The 17,644-nt window shown below is 37.3% G+C and overlaps 1 protein-coding gene across 4 annotated transcripts in view; it reads right to left on the reverse strand.

Annotated features, from left to right (window-relative positions):
- Window positions 1–17,644, reverse strand: part of EPB41L5 (erythrocyte membrane protein band 4.1 like 5) — a 166,418-nt gene that overhangs the window by 78,831 nt on the left and 69,943 nt on the right. For 3 of the 4 annotated variants that reach the window (XM_007964704.3, XM_007964703.3, XM_007964701.3), the window contains exons 15-16: window positions 12,090–12,132; window positions 11,564–11,679 (exon numbers count right to left, since the gene is read on the reverse strand). In XM_007964704.3, the coding sequence (XP_007962895.3) occupies window positions 11,564–11,679; window positions 12,090–12,132 (159 nt within the window). Of the gene's footprint in view, window positions 1–5,513; window positions 8,347–11,563; window positions 11,680–12,089; window positions 12,133–17,644 lie in introns of those variants that run through there. The other variant, XM_007964708.3, reaches the window with a different exon arrangement.

A 17,644-nucleotide genomic window follows, 5' to 3' on the forward strand; every position in this document is an offset into this window, starting at 1 on the left:
TTGAAAAATCCTAAGAATCATCCTAAGGGACTGTCTGTATAGAGATGAGAAACAAACACATACTAAGATGAAAGGAGTGAGAAAAAATAAAGCAGGGTAAGGCAGATAGGAAATAAAAATAAGACTGGGCAGGGTGTGGGGAACATGATTATTTCAGAGTGGTCAGGAAAGGCTTCTCCAATAAGAAACCTGATGGTGCCTGAATGAAACATTAAGAGATTCAAGGGAGGAATATTCAGGAAGCAGTAAAAGTACAAAGACTCTGAGAGAACATGCTTGGTATGTTTGAGCAAGTATAAGAAGATGGGATGTAAGCAAGGTCAGGATTGATAGAAGATAAGGGGAGGGAAAAGCATGTTTCTATCAATGTGAGGATCTGAGGTTTTACTCCGAGACAAGGACACTGGAAGGTGTAAGCAGAGAAATGACATGATCTGCTGAAAGGAGTACCAGACAGCAGAGGAGCAAGGGCAATGGCCAGGAGGCCAGGTAAGAGGGCAGGGCTGGCCGGGCGTGGTGGCTCATGCCTGTAATCCCAGCACTTTGGGAGGCCGAGGTGGGCAGATCACAAGGTCAGGAGATCGAGACCATCCTGGCTAATACGGTGAAACCCCATCTCTACTAAAAATACAAAAAATTAGCCAGGCGTGGTGATGGGCGCCTGTAGTCCCAGCTAATCAGGAGGCTGAGGCAGAAGAATGGCGTGAACCCGGGAGGCAGAGCTTGCAGTGAGCTGAGGTGGTGCCACTGAACTCCAGCCTGGGTGATGGAGCGAGACTCCGTCTCAAAAAAAAAAAAAAAAAAAAAAAAGAGGGCAGGGCTGACAAAAAATGGAAACAGGATGGGAGCAGTAAACATGGTAACAAGCAGTAGACCTGGATACATTTTCAAGACAGAACTGACAGAATTTACTGATTCTGAAAGACATCTGGAGTATGAGACAAAGAGGAGTCAAAACGACTATAAGGTGTACTGGTCTAAGTCGGTGCTTCTCAAACTTCAGCATGCATCAGAATCTCCAGGAAGGCATGTGGAACAGATTGTTGGACCTCACCTCCAGTGTTTCTGATTCAGTAGGTCTAGAGTAGAGCCCAAGACGCGCTTAGCAACACGGAAGAGAGAACTGCCACTTACGAAGCTACAAAAACCACCCAGATGGGAAAAACTGCAGGGGTCAGGAGATATACGTTGTCCAGTTTTGAACATACTAAATTCGGGATGCCCAATATCATCACCTCTGCAGTATTTTCTCCCAAATCCATGGCCTCAAACTAATCATGTGAAAATACCACACAAACTCAAATCAAGGAACATTCCACAGGGCATCTGGCTAACCATGAAAGACATGGAATGGCTGTCACAGACTGAAGGGGACTAAATGTAACATGGGATCTTGGGTCAGATCTTGGAAAATGTGTGGAAAGACAGTGAAACCTGAGTAAGGTCCAGTTTTGTTTGTTTCTTCTTAGGTTTTGTTTTGACAATGTTTTGTCAAAACTAAGAAACAAAACCTAAGAAATTAACATTGGTACAAGTTATGGAATGTATGTGGAATGTTAACAATAGGGGGCCGGGTGCGGTGGCTCACACCTGTAATTCCAGCACTTTGGGAGGCCAAGGTGGGCGGATCACTCGAACAATCAGGAGTTCGAGACCAGCCTGGCCAACATGGTGAAACACCGTTTCTACTAAAAATACAAAAATTAGCTGGGCGTGGTGGCGCACTCCAGTAGTGCCAGCTACTCGGGAGGCTGAGGCTGAAGAATTGCTGAAACCCAGGAGGCAGAGGCAGGAGTAAGCAGAGATTGCATCATTGCACTCCAGCCTCGGCAACAGAGCGAGACTCCGCCTCAAAAAAAAAAAAAATTAGGGGAAGGTAGGGCAGGAGGGGTGTGGGAATTTCCGCCTATATTAGATGCCTAAGTAGAGACGTCAAATAGGCAGTTGGATATATAAGTCTGGAAATTTAAAAGTCAGGTTGATGATATAAACTCAGAAATTGCCAGTGTGCATGGATAGCATTTAAAACCGTAATGCTGGATGATATTACAAAGGGAATGAATTGTTATAGAAAAGTTCCTTAAACAGAGGTTAGGGGCTGGAGAGATAAGTAGGAATTAGCAAAGGGTATTAAAAACCATGGCTTGTTAGAAGACGATGGCTTGTTAAAGGGAGGTTAGAAGACAATAAAAAATAGTGGCATCTCTAAGCTAGGTGATGACAATTTCATGAAGAAGTGAGCGACTGTTATGAATGCTATTTAAGCTGACTATAAGATGGACTGTGGGATTAGAAATATGGAGGTCATTTGTGACCTAATAAAGCTATTTTGGTGGAGTAGTAGCATAACACTATTAGCCCAAGGCAGAGCCTTTATATGGATTAAAACAATGCTCCTCTTAAAAGACACTTCCATCTCTTGTAAAATTGTCAAATACACTAATCTTTTTGCAACAAGACACTTGGTGCCATCTGCTGGAAAATCACTGCCATAAACTATATGAACATCATTCTCCTAAATGTGGCACTCCTGTACAGTGTGCAACCTGCGCAATCATACCCAGTGCTTTGTGTCAGGGACAATGTTTGATTAGAATGGGTTCAAGAGATTCAGAGAAAGAACAGATAGCAAGTATAGACAATTCTTACAACGCAAAGAGTTTTGCTACCAGTGAAACAAAAAAATGGACGAATAGCCAAAAGAGGTAGATTGAAGGGACAGTTCTTTTTTAAATGATGTGAGCTATCGTAGGAAGTTTTTGTTCTGATGAGATTATTCCAGCAGAAAGGGAAAACTGATACAGTAGAACAGAAGGGAGGACTGCTCAAATGAAGGTCCTGAATAACTTGGGGTGAGGATCTAAGTGACTTGGGAGGATCTGGGCCTTAAATAGAATATGGATGGTTCACCTAGCTAACAGCAGGGAAAGCAAGGAACATATTCCCAAATGCAAGTAAGTTCATTGATAAAATGGTGGGAGTATAGAGAAGACCTCTTCTAATTGCTTATGTTTTCAATAAAGTAGGAAGCAAGGTCATCAGCTGAGAACAAAGAGTAGGAAGAGAGGAAGTGGTTTGAAAGAGGAGAAAGTCAGCCCAGCATTGTAGGAGAACAAATAGATTAAGGAAATGTAATATGATATCAGGGAGCATTGAAGGCTCACTTGAGTTTAGTGGTCAAAATTGAAAGACCATTCAACAATTTGTGTGTATTTCGCATTCACCATTTATATGTAGAGTGTACAGAGTTGGATTTAACCAGATGCATACAACAGGGAGAAGGCCAAGAAATTTAAGAGTATATGGAAAGGTAAAATTACAAGTGGCTGTGTATAAAGAAGACCCAATGAGGTACTCTGGTAGGTATTCAACAAATGAGATGAATCAAAAAAAGAGATATCAATACAAGACTCCTGAACTCTTTCACTGCAACAAATGCCCCAGACCTCCTTACCAAATGTGGATGACTCACACTGATACTCAATGCCTTTACTACTCAAATATTTTAATGTTATTCCTCCAACATGATTGTGAAATTTCAAAGTGATAACCTGGCTATTCCAGAGAACCCAAATCTTCCCAGGTTTTTCTAATTATCCAAGAGTTTTGCTGATGACGTCCCCAGAAAGATTTAATGCAAGTTATTAAACACAGGTCTTATCTCCAAACTTCTACAGAGTTTATAATTAAATAATTCCTGAAGCTATTGGCGGGGCTACAAATATAGTTTTGTAATAAGAAATTCTTCTCCATTAATGGGCATGAATTTCAATGGTATTCTGCATCCTCTAACGTTTTCCACAATTTATCTGAATACTCCTGTAACTAGTTTCACAAGGTAAATCAAGCCAGCAATCATCCTCCTACTATCATAGCCTCTTATTTTTCATTCTTTTAACTCTACTCCTAATAATTCAAAATATTTTGCATTTATTATTATCAATAATTAGTCATGTCTGTAGATGTGAGCTTCCTTACGGAATCTGCAATTTCTTACAAATCTTTAACGCTGGATCTCAATTCTTTATTACAAGTAGTTAAAAACAAAACAAATGAAACTTCCTTCAACAACAAAAAATTAGCTACAGCTGTTGAACCTGTTTTTATGAGGAGGTACATTATTACACCATTAAGGAAGTCTTTAGTCACAATCCTTGGAAAACATTGTTCTCTGAGTCAGGTATCTCTTTTCCATGCCAATATAAACACAATGCTGGCCAGCTGTCAGGAACAAAATGTAAAACGATCACTCAAGCACCACCATCTCTACTGAGGCCACAGCTCATAACACAGAAGCTTAGGTAATTATCTAATAACAAAAAAATTGTGAGAACAATTCCTTCAGGAAGAACAGGAACAATTGTTTTTCTACTTCAGTATAAAAATATCAGTAAAAAAGCCAAAGTTATTTTCCTTTCACCAATTTTTTTTTTTAATTTTCTCTTCTCGTAACTCATTCTTTAACAAAGATACTATGTATGTCCCTTCTCACCAGCCCAAGGTGCTCAAAGCAACTAAAGTGTATTACTACATTAGCAATTGTCCAGAATTGATGAAAGAAATTAAGCTCCTTGACATATTTTACACTGAAAGTGACATGCTTCATGTCCTAATTTCTACACCACCAAGGCTAACGTTAATGGAACAAGATTCCATTCTCACAATGTTTTCATGTGAGTAAACATTTTTATGAACAGAGGATGAGAAATTTTTATGTTCTGCAAAGGGGGGGGGGGGGTAGAGGAAGACTACCATATCTAAATTCACATGATTCATAATATCTAGAAAGGAGCTGATAAATCACATTTTATACATGGGGGCAGGGGAAGAGGCAGGCATGAAGGAGGAAGGAAAGAAAGCTGTTTCCCCACCACAGAAGTATCTCCAAATCCTAGCCCTTATGTAAAAGCATCTCACATGCAAGCATTCACAACAATCCTGGAAAGCAAGAATATAACTGATGATGTGGTATAATACATATTAAAATTCAGGAAGGAAGTATGTGGTGGGAAAGAGATAAAATGTTATTGAAACAAGATGATTTTGTTTTAGCAAAACAAATAATGGTCCTAATACCAACCATAAAAAATAGTAACTGTATTATTTTCAAACCAATATTCAAAGACTAACACTAAAATAACAGCCTCTCAAAGCAATGAACTATGGTTTAGAAATGAAGAATGTGCCCTGACCAAAGACAGTACCATGGCTCAAACAACCATAGTTCCCACCATTTGGGCATGAGGCACTAATAGCGGACAACCATCGTCGAACTTGTTCAGTTTACATTGGTGAATAAAAAGAACCAACTTGGTGATGTACCTTTTGAACAGTGAACAACAACAAGAAATTAAAAAAAAAAAAAAGACCCAACCAAGTGTTATAAATAACATTTTTTTGTCCAACACTTTAAATAAACTCCCCTCCAAAAAAAAGATGATTTGAATTATACTGGTATTACAATATTAGTGTTTGTATACTAGGTGCTTTTCAAAATAGACATATTATACACATAGCAGCACAAATAAAATTTATTTTTCTCTGCAAATTCATTTAAAAGTATATTATCTATGATTATCCTATCAAGGTCAGAAACATTAGGTTTTACTCCAAGATAGGTAAATGCCTTTGAAATTCAACAAAAAGAGACAATGATCTTATGAGCTCATTTATGTTCATGCATGAAAGTGTGAAGGTCACTAGCTTTGCTGTGTTTCTACAAGTTTCCTTGACTGTACAAACAGTCAAAATAAAACCAACCTAATTCAGGATGTTAAAATTAATTATGTTAAATAAAATTAGCCAAAGCACTATAAATTAAATGACATAATACTTAAGTTCTGTGCTGCTGACACCCTTTGATCAAAAGGACGGTGACCCAGTAAGGCGCTTCTGGAGGGTATTACTTCTCTAATTCCGAATTTTATCATCACTGACCCTTTAGGCATAATAAAATGCAGAGTGTAAATAGGTTGGTGACAATTTATTTAATTTAGATTGAGCTACTTATAAATACCTGATAGCTCTGGAAACAACATATATATCCATCTTGCAAATATCAGTAGAAAGAACAAATATGTGCCATATTTGATAAGAAATTCTGAAGCATATGGCAACTTTTATAAAATAGATAAGTTTAATTTTACTACCATCCAGCCTTAGCCCTTTACTTTCCTCACCCCTATCGCTGCCTCCATCCCTAACACCCATCCAATCCAGTTTCTCTCATCAGGAATTCACAAATGAATTCTTTACAACAAGGTTTTCAACAAAAGAAAAACCATGATGTGAATCTTCCCTTAAATGTAACAGTACTGATTAATTCAAATTCTATAGAAATGGCTACTTTCAATATGAACTGAAAGCTCTTACTCTTCAATTACAATCTGCTAAGATATATATGGGGCATTATATCAGCATCTGTCCTGCAGATTAAGAATAATTTTAAAGTGAGTCAAGTCAAACCTTACAGCTTTCTAAAAGACCAGGAAAGCTTGTTATTCATTGTGCCTCTTTGGCTTCTACTATAGAAACAGTACTTTTTTAAATGATATACATACCATGAAATCTTTTCTTGAACCCAGAGCTTCTGTACTTAAAATGTTATGATCCAAATTCCTCTCTTTTAAGAAAAAATATCAGCAATGACAATACTTAGCAATTATCATCTGAGCTAGTAAAGTCTAAAACAATTATAAGGGCCATACATTAGTGGCCATTTTTAAGCTCACTAAACGAAGATGGGCTTATAAAGATGGGAGCCAGGCTATTTAAGATACAGATCTATTTCTATTTAGAGGATGCGCTAAATACTTTGAGTGGCCATCCCCTTATATATAATTATACTGAACTCAGATTGAAACCTGCCTACAAATTTTGTTCTTTAAGTATTAGTAAGTTCTGCTTATTTAGGTCTTCTATGGACAAACTGCAACCGACCACTCAGTATTGAGCCAATAGTCCAGTATTAAGCCCTCTGAAACCTTAATCTTTGTCTGGCAGGAAGGATTTGAGATATAAAACCAACCTCTATGTGAGCAGGATGCATTAAATGAGTTAAGCTGCTTATAATGAAGCTTCATTATCTTGAAGCATTATAAACTCGTCGAAATACAAAATATCTATAAATTTCTATATACAGAGTTTAAGTTTGAAAATTTTTCTAAAATCTAAAAGAAAACTAAAAAAAGACAGAAGAAATGCTTCCCTTACATTTTTTCCTATCAGAAATGGACTTTTTCCAGCTAATATGCCTCTATTAATTAAACTAAGGAGCTTGAAATTCTAAAGTTCAAAAAGGATCAAAAATAGTAATACAATCTAAAAATCATATGGTTTTGGCTTCAGAATTTTATTTTAAAGGTTGTACAGTATCAGATTATGAGACTGTTGCAAACCTGGGTAATCTGTCAGGTGTATGAGATGAAAGAGAAAAGCCAGTAAAATGAAAAGACAAAGTAAATATGTTTTCCATTTTATATAACCATTCAGTAGTAATGTAACCACTCAGTCAACCACTGAATGGTTAACCAGTTAACCATTCAAAAGTAACCACTCAGATTTCTCTATACAAGAGCCACATTATTAATGTGATCTCTAAACTTTTTGGTAAGTTAAAATATTTGTGTTTATTAAAAAGTAAAAGTGTTTGTAATTTAAAATTACATTAATTCAAATCTTAGGCACTTAAATTAAGGCATGTGTCACTTTAGACATATTAAAATAGTGTATAAGAACAAGTTTTTAATAAATATCTTAAAAGGCTGATATATCATGCCTGGACATGCTTCCAGTGTGTTTTTAGTGTGTCTGATTCTTTTAACCTCGATCTCTTTGGATGGCATGTGGTGGGGGAATAATGGGCACCTTGTTCACAAACACAAACTTTCTCCTTAGATATAGTCTGGGTGATGTGTTCACATACTAAAATCATGAAAACCTTTCCAAAATCACAATGGTATACATACTCTTTTCAATACAAAAAATTAATCATTATCATTGACGGCATACGGCTTCTTAGATTCCTTGCCCCTTTCGTGGAAGAATTCAATTACAAACAGCACTAAACAACTAGTGACTCCACTATAAATTCTCCCATAAACACCAGATAATGTATACCATCAACTTGCATGACAAAGAGTCCCAATGCCTAACAGGCTCAACACTCATATCTCAGTCATGGCTGCATGGCCAGGAAAATGAACATCATGACGGATTCCTGCATTCTTCACATTGTGCTCATGAACAAAGTCAGTGTAGTTTCTATGTGCGGTCTGGGGTGGGGGCAAGGCCCTTGTGTTCCACTGGTTTCCACCACGTTGACAGCAGTCACTGGCAGCAGAGAGCCTGGATGGTTGGGGAGTGGGAGGGGAGCACAGTTAGTCAATAGGAATAGGAGAAAATGGATGTGTAAGAGATAATAAAGGCGAAAGGTAATGTCACTAGCATGCACTGCTGCTATGAGTAGTTAACAACATCTACTCCATGCAAAGGTAACATTCAAGAATAACAAAGTGGGGGAAATCCACAAAGTTACATGTAATGAAAAATACCAATATGGAAATACATGTAAGTAATCTGACTCAGTTAAGTGAATTAAAGAATAAATTTCTCAGAAAGCAAGACACTCTGTATCTGTCCCTGATGTTGTTACTAACACTAAAAGCAGAAATGTTGTTAGGGGTTTTAATCAGAAGAAAAAAATATTCATAATCTACTTACTTCAAATATTTGAAAAAAGAACTCTACATAAGGACAAAAGTATGTATGGAAAAGGAAAACTGAAAATTCTTCCTTAAATTATGAGATTTCACAGAACTGAAACCCAGGGAACAAAATTCAGACAGAGCACTAAAAATAAAAAATCTACCTTCAGAGGTCATGTAATTTTACATCAATGTTCCCAATTAACAACAGAGAATCATCGCTCCTTATATAATCAAAGGTCACAAGATCTCAAAATGAAATTCAACAGGTACAGATAATGTGATGAGATGATACACCCTTCTCCAAGAAGTAGTTTAGTAAGCATATTAGGCACCTTTTATCACAGTGCTATAGAAAAGGCCTATAGAATTCTAAGACTGAAACATGCATACATGCAGTTCTTGGTTAGAAGTGATCAGAGTCCTCCAGTAGAAAGAAAGCAAATCAAAGTCTGGTGACATGGCAGAAAGGGTAGCACATATTTAAAATAACTACAAAGGAAAATACCACCCCAAATATAAAATATGTGCAAAAATACATTTTTAATAAGTGTTATCTTTCTAACTCAACCAAAACATTAATCTCCACCTTTCTCCCTTAGGGAAACTGTAAAGAAATTAAAATAATTTTTCAAAACAAACTTGGAAGGCTTTTTTATAACAAAATCATCTTTCTTTTAACTGAAATACAATTTGTTCACCAGACCTGGCTCACAAAAATCACAACCCTCAAGTTATGGTCTCTAAAAATTTAGAAAACTAAATTAGGTTTATGTTCTCCCCTATCAATGCAAGATTTTCTAAACACTGTTCAGTTTTGTTTCTGTTGTTGCTTACAAATGATTTGTGGGTTTACAATACATGAATTGTTTCTCAAAATGTGAAATTTTAAATACTTGATTATTCTAAGCTACTGATATGCCAAATCATTCACTCTAATAATGGTCTCATTTAAAAGATACCAGCAAAAAAAATGCTGAAGACTCGAACAGGGAGTAGGTTTAGATTAAACTGGCTGAAAGTTATCTGCCAGAAATAGAATGGTCCATTATTCTGCCCAATTGTTCAAACATAGGACGCACTTCCAAATTTTAACCACTTATCACTTTCTAAAGGAGGACTGCTTTATATTGTTTTGAAAGCATTAACGAGAATCAAAGCATGCAGAAAAAAGAATGAAATGCAAAGCACATTTGAAATTAAGGCGGAAGAGTCCATTATCTCCAAAACATGCCAGCTCTATATTCAGTTCCATGCCCTTGTTGACATGAGGCTTATTTTGTTATAAAGAGCACCACTTTACTCTATTTCAGCAAAGGAGGTCTCAGCACAACCACATAAAGAAAGGAAAACACACAGCTCCAAATTTTTCATTTTCCTTAAAATTTAATAAATTCAATGCTCTTTCTAAAGGATGCATCAAATAAACCAAGTAGTACCTAACAAATAAAATCAAACAGATTTAAATATGTACCTATTAATATGGAAAAACTCAGATTCAGTGTTGTAATATAGTATGCCAACTAATTAGACCCTCATTCCATATGAATGTGAATGGCAAACATATAAAAGACACCTCTTTTACAGCTGAAGTCTCAGTACTATTTTTCCTTGCAAACAGAAGTTGGTGGTAACATCAATGAGATAAAACATAACTGCTTACAGGAGCTGTGTTTTCCATAAGAAATTGAAGACACTTTCTAAAAATGACTTTAAAAAATAAATTTGACATTTATAAGCCTCGCTCTTTACGCTTTTAGGTGTGTACCCAGATGCACACAAATATACACAAAGTATCACCACCACACACACCCATATAGAAACAAAATAAAAAGGAGAAAATGGGGCCGGGGAAGAGAACTCAATCTTATAAACTAATCGCAAGTTATTTGGAACTGAAGTAAAAATATGCCCAAATATCAAGAGCAAGGCACCTTGCAGTTAGTTAAGCCAAAATAACAGTCAAAAATAATTACATAGCAAAGACTGAAAATAATCACCAACCACTGTTGACCCACCACCATGAAGGAAGCTGACCAAAACCTTGAGATCACCACAGAAATGCATTAGATTTCAGGTACTACACAAACTAAGAGCAAAAGAAAAAGAGAAAAATCCTATGAATTATCAAAATTCATTTCACAAACAGAAAAATAACTTGAACAGGTAATACACCCAACATGACCACTGAATCAAATAATCCCCAAGAAGCCCCCACCAAGCCACATATATTTATTTGGGAAAGGATAAACTCAAGTGATTAACTCCAATAAGACACAAAGTATCCATACTTGTATATTTACTATTAATCTAAAAAAAACGCTAGAAGTCTAAATAATTAAAGTATACTTTTCCTGTCACCAGATTCTCTCTCAGTCTCCTTAGGGTATCTCATGGTTTATCAGATTTTAATCATGTTTCGCTTCTGACTTTACCCTCTGTCTTTAATGAGGAAAACATATTCGAAGCAGCATTATGTTGTCTGGAATAACATGTAGTGGATATACTTTCCTTATGGACCTGGGAAAATATTCTACTGTCTTTTTCAACAGAGAGTCATCCACCACTACCACATCAAGCTAATAAGAGCAGATTTATTTTAAATGTATTAATGTTTTGTTTCAAATAAATAATAAGGACAGCTGTCTGATGGTCTTCATTTAGACAACTGTACTCCCTTTATCACCAACATCCTTATTTTCCCCATCTCAATATGATTATTTAATAACATGCTTTCCAGCTCACAAATATGAATAATTTGCTTTCAATCATATTTAAAGTACTTTAAGATTACGGCTTGGAATTCTGAATACAATTAAGTAGGCAATATTTTATTTTAGTTTAAGGAATTAACAAACCATTTCCTGTCATGCTGGTCTGTTCCAGGATTCTGTGGCAGATTCTCTATCTCCACTGGCACAGGAGCAGAGGAAATGGAAGGACTCACAAGCAGAGCAGATCTCATCCCCCAAGCCTTCGGACAAAAATTATAAAAATTATCTATTTTGCCTAGGTAACAGATCTCTTCATCAACAAATACTAAAATGGAGTACTATTTACAAAGCCAACAAATAAAATGTAAACAAATGCTTGAATTTTATATACCACCTCAGAGATAGTTAATGAATGAAATATTAGTAATCAGTTAAATTATGTTCTTGGATTCACAGTGACAGAAAGTGTTATACAGCAGCTGTTTCATTTACAAAATCTCAGAGAAAAAATAACAGGAAGTTATTACTGAACCACTTAAGGGAAAAGGAAAAGAAAATGCACAAAATTTGTGCAAGGTTACATACACCACTATGAAAATCCAATCAATAGTACTACTGTTACCATAATTAACCGGTGATCCGGTGTTTTAGAAACTTAATGTTGTCTTACCTGTTGGGAGCCATTACTTTGGGTCGAAACATTATTGTGAACACTGTAATGGGGGAAAAAATCTATTAAAAATTCTATATGAAATCTCAGGACTTCACTTTGTAAGATGACACATACACTAACAAAATATTTATTTTAAAGATATTAACATTTTGTTTCAAATAAAGAATAAAACTACTGCTGGTACCTAAAACTAAGAATGTCAGATACCCGAAAACACTTGTTCTTATAGGCAAATACTTGCTTTTCTATAGTTGCTCATTTGATGTTTCCATATACCTGTATTTTAATCATGCTTTAGAGGTATGCTTCGCAACTAATGTTTATTCATTGGATGACAGCTGTCAAGGATGACCTAACAAAGACAGCAACACAAGACCCACATAAACTTAACTGTCACTTCTTTTGTATATTCCTACCCTCAAGATTTTCCAGTGTTGGCAACAACTCAGCATTTTACAACTCAAAAGGCCTTAGTATAAAAGGTTTAGAAAGTTTGAAAATTCTATGTGTACACCTTCCTCTCCAAATGACTTATAAACACGTTTTAAAATTTTCAGTTTAGGCCAGGCACGGTGGCTCACGTCTGTAATCCCAGCACTTTGGGAGGCCAAGGTGGGCGGATTATGAGGTCAGGAGATTGGGACCATCCTGGCTAACACGGTAAAACCCCATCTCTACTAAAAATACAAAAAAATTAGCCTGGCGTGGTGCAGGCGCCTGTAGTCCCAGCTACTTGGGAGGCTGAGGCAGGAGAATGGCGTGAACCCAGGAGGCGAAGCTTGCAGTGAGTCGAGATTGCGCCACTGCACTCCAGCCTGGGCAACAGAGCCAGACTCCATCTCAAAAAACAAACAAACAAACAAACAAAAAAAACAAACTCAGTTTAGTTTGTACCCATCCCCACCCTGCTATCCCCACAAAAAGCACTTGAAAAAACCCTCAACCTATAATACAGAAAAAAAAATAGAAACTACAGAACAGCAGAAAAAAAAAATCAATAAAATAAAAACTCAAAGATGAACTATAACTCACAACTAAATGAGAAAAAAGGTTTCCTAATGTCAGACATTCGAAAACAAGGATATATGGTATCCTTGAAGTAAGAAATTCAACTAACATAAAAAATAATTCAAAGATTAAAAAAATTCCTTGAAAGTGAGAAAAAAATTTACAGATTTAATGACAGCACTGTGTTTCAGGAAAAAGAGACAGAAAATGAAATACAATCAATCCCTTATTGTTCAGCCACTAATCTTCAAGGATAAGGAAGGAATACTTCAGGTACCCCGAGCAGATTTAAAAGCAAATCCCTACCAATTATCAGGTTGGCAAAGACCTCCCGTAGCAATAATCAAGAATATTATTTTATAACCAGCCAACATGTCATTCTACTAAGGAAACAGGCAAAGCTCTCAAATACAACCTCTGAATAGAGTATCCAGAAGCCTTTCTAACAAGGCTACCTGATAATGAAAGCCAACCACTACCTGATAATGAAAGCCAACCAGTTAAGAACCGAAGAATGAAGAGACGCCCTGCTAAAAAGCTGGGGAATGAAGAGTGAACACATTTTATATTCCATTTTTTTAAGAACTACAGATCAATTACAAGTTGAGTCACCATAACCTGCATTATCACTGTCTGGGTTCAAAGCCAAGCTGTGTCATTAGGTCTACTCTGTACACCTTGGGTTACTCACTTGCATGGGACTGTTAGAACGACTAAATGAGTTAATACTAGCGAAATACAAATAATAGCGATTACAACAAAAAAATACCTTTAAAAGAAATACTATTGGTGAGGCATGGTGGCTTATGCCTGTAATCCCAGCACTCTCAGGGGCCGAGGCAGGAGGATGCCTGAGCCCAGGGATTTGAGACCAGCCTGGGCAACAGAGCCAGACCTCTAGCTCTACAAAAAACTTAAAAATAGCTACGTGTTGGGGTGTGTGCCTGAAGCAGTCTCATATACTTTGGAGGCTGAGGCAGAAGGATTGCTTGATCCCAGGAGGTTGAGGCTACAGTGAGCCATGATCATGCCACTGCACTGCAGCCTGGGTGGACCCTGTCTCAAAAACAAAACAAAACAAACAAACAAAAAACCACCACCACCCCTCCCTCAAAAATAAATAAATAAATTAATAAAACAATTTAGTGTAGATTCACTGCCATGGCAATGTTAAAGATTATACCCATCAGGTACAATTTCTTTTTACTAACCATGTTGCTCTTCCTAGAATACTCATGATCCTAAGCCTTAATGAAATCTCACCCAGCCTGCTTAGTACAGAAGTTAGACTTACTAGTCCATGGTCCCTTAGTTATTCTCGGAAGCTTTGCCTTTAACTAGAAATAACTATAGTAGGTGATCAATAAGAATAACATGAGAACAAAATACTTATAAGTGATGTTAATTGAATCATAGCTTCCTGTTTTAATTGTCTGAAATACAGAAAGCATTATTTTCTGATAATTATATACATTCTTTCACTTCCATGAGTATTAAGGAATTACTGAATTATTTCTCATTACTAATCTAGTTCAAACTTCCCTTTTTAAAGGACTAGATAAAATAACTGACCCTTTTGCCTTTACATAGTATACCTTCTACTCATTTGATTTCCTCTACCATTTTTTCTTTTCCTCTTTCCTGTCTTCAAGACTGCATATTAAGCCTGTGTAAGACGTACCAGTAATTGAAATGTCAACTACCCTTTAAACATCACCTCTTAAAATACTATATAGTATTCATGACTCACAAGAGTAGTTAGGAGCCAAAATAGTACAAGAAAAATGACTGACATTAGCCAATTAAAAAATCTGTTATTCAAATGGGCATTTTACAAAACTGCAGAATATAAGGTTGAGAAGCTTTTCAGGTCTAGTTGTGCCTTTTCAAACAGTACTGTTTTCCACGGTTCAATGGAGCAAAACTGTTCATACAAACAGAACTGGAAGGGCAAGAGTAAAAGGGCATACAACATGCCAGTCTGAGCTCAGGTTTTCTCAAGCACTGCGATGGGTGGTGCTCAATACCCTTCAGGAGAGTTGGGTCCTCCTCTACATCTCATTTCTAAAAGTCTAGTCTAAAAAAAAATCATTCCTTAAATATGCCATTTCTGCTATGTTTTCCAGAGCCAAAAGCATCACTAATGAAGAGACACTAACATTTAGCCATTAAAGTTAAATTAACCATAATTCCAAAACAGTCACTATATATATTCAATTTTTTTTTTTTTTTTTACCGGAAATGTGTTTCAGAACATCTTAAAGAAAATCCTCCTATTTTTGCAAATAAAAGCCTTAATTTTTCAACTATGTATAATTGCTGAATACTTTGTTCACATTTCTGCTAACTTTAGCAGGTACTCACTTTTTACTTTAAGCTCTAATATTCCATATCCCAGCCTCCTTTCCAGGAAAGCAAGCCATAATCCATTAAATAAACAAAATAGTTTCAAAGATAAAGAAAAATCTCAAATATTACTCCATTTTTCTTTTTCTTTTTTTTTTATTTGAGATGGAGTCTCGCTCTGTCACTCAGGCTAGAGAGCAGTGGTGCAATCTCGGCTCAGTGCAACCTCCGACTCCAGGGTTAAAGCAATTCTCCTATCTCAGCCTCCAGAGTAGCTGGGATTACAGGTATGCGCCACCACACCCAGCTAATTTTTGTACTTTTAGTAGAGATGGGGTTTTGCCATGTTGGCCTGGCTGGTCTCGAACTCCTGACCTCAGGTGGTCTGCCTGCCTTGGCCTCCCAAAGTCTTAGTATTACAGGCATGAGCCACCCCTCCCAGCCATTACTCCACTTTTCTGAAAAGCATAGCTTATAAACAAATCCAAGAAAAATAAAAGTATACAGCACAGAAAAGGCACAAAATGTTGTTTTTTAACCAATAAAAATTTCACGGAGAATCTCACAGAAATTTCACTTCCTCCCTGTTCTATTTATTTATTTATTTATTTTCAACAGCCTATTGACAGCTAAAGAAACTTGAGGGAAGTCCTTGTTCAAAAAGCAGAGTGCTACTATAGTCAATCACTAATCATGGACTGGCTTTAACAGCTTTCAAAGTGAAAAAAAAAAAAGGACATTTCAAGGTGAGGCTGATGATACTCAACATCCAAAAATAACCAACTTCTTTCAAAAAAGGTCTAGTGAGACACCTGCCATATAAGAGTACAGACAAATTCAAAAATAAACTAGATTTGTGGGTCTGGTCTGAATCTTATCTTTAACCGGCATTCTAGGAGACTCTAATACATACCAATTGTTAAGCATTATACGAGACTATAGACTCATTGTAATAAATAATACTAAAATTAATGGAGCCGGCCGGGTGTGGCGGCTCACACCTGTCATCCTAGCCCTTTGGGAGGCCGAGGCAGGCAGATCACTTGAGGTAGGGAGTTTGAAACCAGCCTGGCCAACATGATGAAACCCTGTCTCTACTAAAAATCCAAAAAATTAGGTGGGCATGGTGGTGCATGCCTGTAATCCCAGCGACTTGGGAGGCTGAGGCAGGAGAATCACTTGAACCCGGGAGGCAGAGGTTGCAATGAGCCAAGATCACGTCACTGCAATCCAACCTGGGTGACAGAGCAAGACTCCGTCTCAAAAATAATTAATTAATTAATTAAAATAATGGAGCCATCAGAAGCAAGACCTTCAGAATGGTAACTTGAAAACAAAAGCAGATACTCTCCCCAGTGAAACAAACATTTAAGTGGTTCAAAAAACAAACAAACAAAAAATTTGTCTTTTTTTTTTTTTTGAGACAGGGTCTCACTTTGTTACCCAGGCTGGAGTGCAGTGGCACGACCTCAACTCACTGCAGTCTCCGCCACCCTGGCTCAAGCAATCCCCCTGCCTCATCCTTTAAGTAGCTGAGGACTACATGCACACGCCACCACATGTGGCTAATTTTTTTTGTATTTTTTGTAGAGAAAGGGTTTGGCCATTTTGCCCAGGCTGGTCTCAAACTCCCAGCCTCAAGTGATCCGCCCACCTCTGCCTCCCAAAGTGCTAGCATTACAGGCATAAGCCACTGCGCTCAGCCCAGAAAAAGAATTCTGTTTTGCTTTTGAGATGGGGTCTCACTCCATTGCTCAGGTTGGAGTACAGTGGTGTGCAATCATGGCTCATTGCAGCCTCGACTTCTTGTATTCAGGTGATTCTCCCACCTCCCAAGTACCTGGGACCCCAGGCAGGTGCCATCACACCCAGCTAAATTTTGTGGTTTTTGTAGAAATGGGGTTTCACCACGTTGCCCAGGCTGGTCTGGAACTCCTGGGCTTAAGCAATCCTCCCGTTCTGGCCACCCAAAGTGCTGGGATTAGAGGCATAAACCACCATGCCTGGCCCCCTAGTTTTGTTTTTGTTTTTTGCTTTTTTGTTTTTGTTTTTGAGACGGAGTCTTGCTCTATCGCCTAGGCTGGAGCACAATAGCACGAACTCGGCTCAGTGCAACCTCCGCCTCCCAGGTTCAAGTGATTCTCCTGCCTCGGCTTCCCAAGTAGCTGGGACTATAGGCGCCTGCCACTATGCCCAGC

The sequence above is a fragment of the Chlorocebus sabaeus genome, chromosome 10 (assembly GCF_047675955.1).
Source record: "Chlorocebus sabaeus isolate Y175 chromosome 10, mChlSab1.0.hap1, whole genome shotgun sequence".
Classification (NCBI taxonomy): Eukaryota; Metazoa; Chordata; class Mammalia; order Primates; family Cercopithecidae; genus Chlorocebus; species Chlorocebus sabaeus.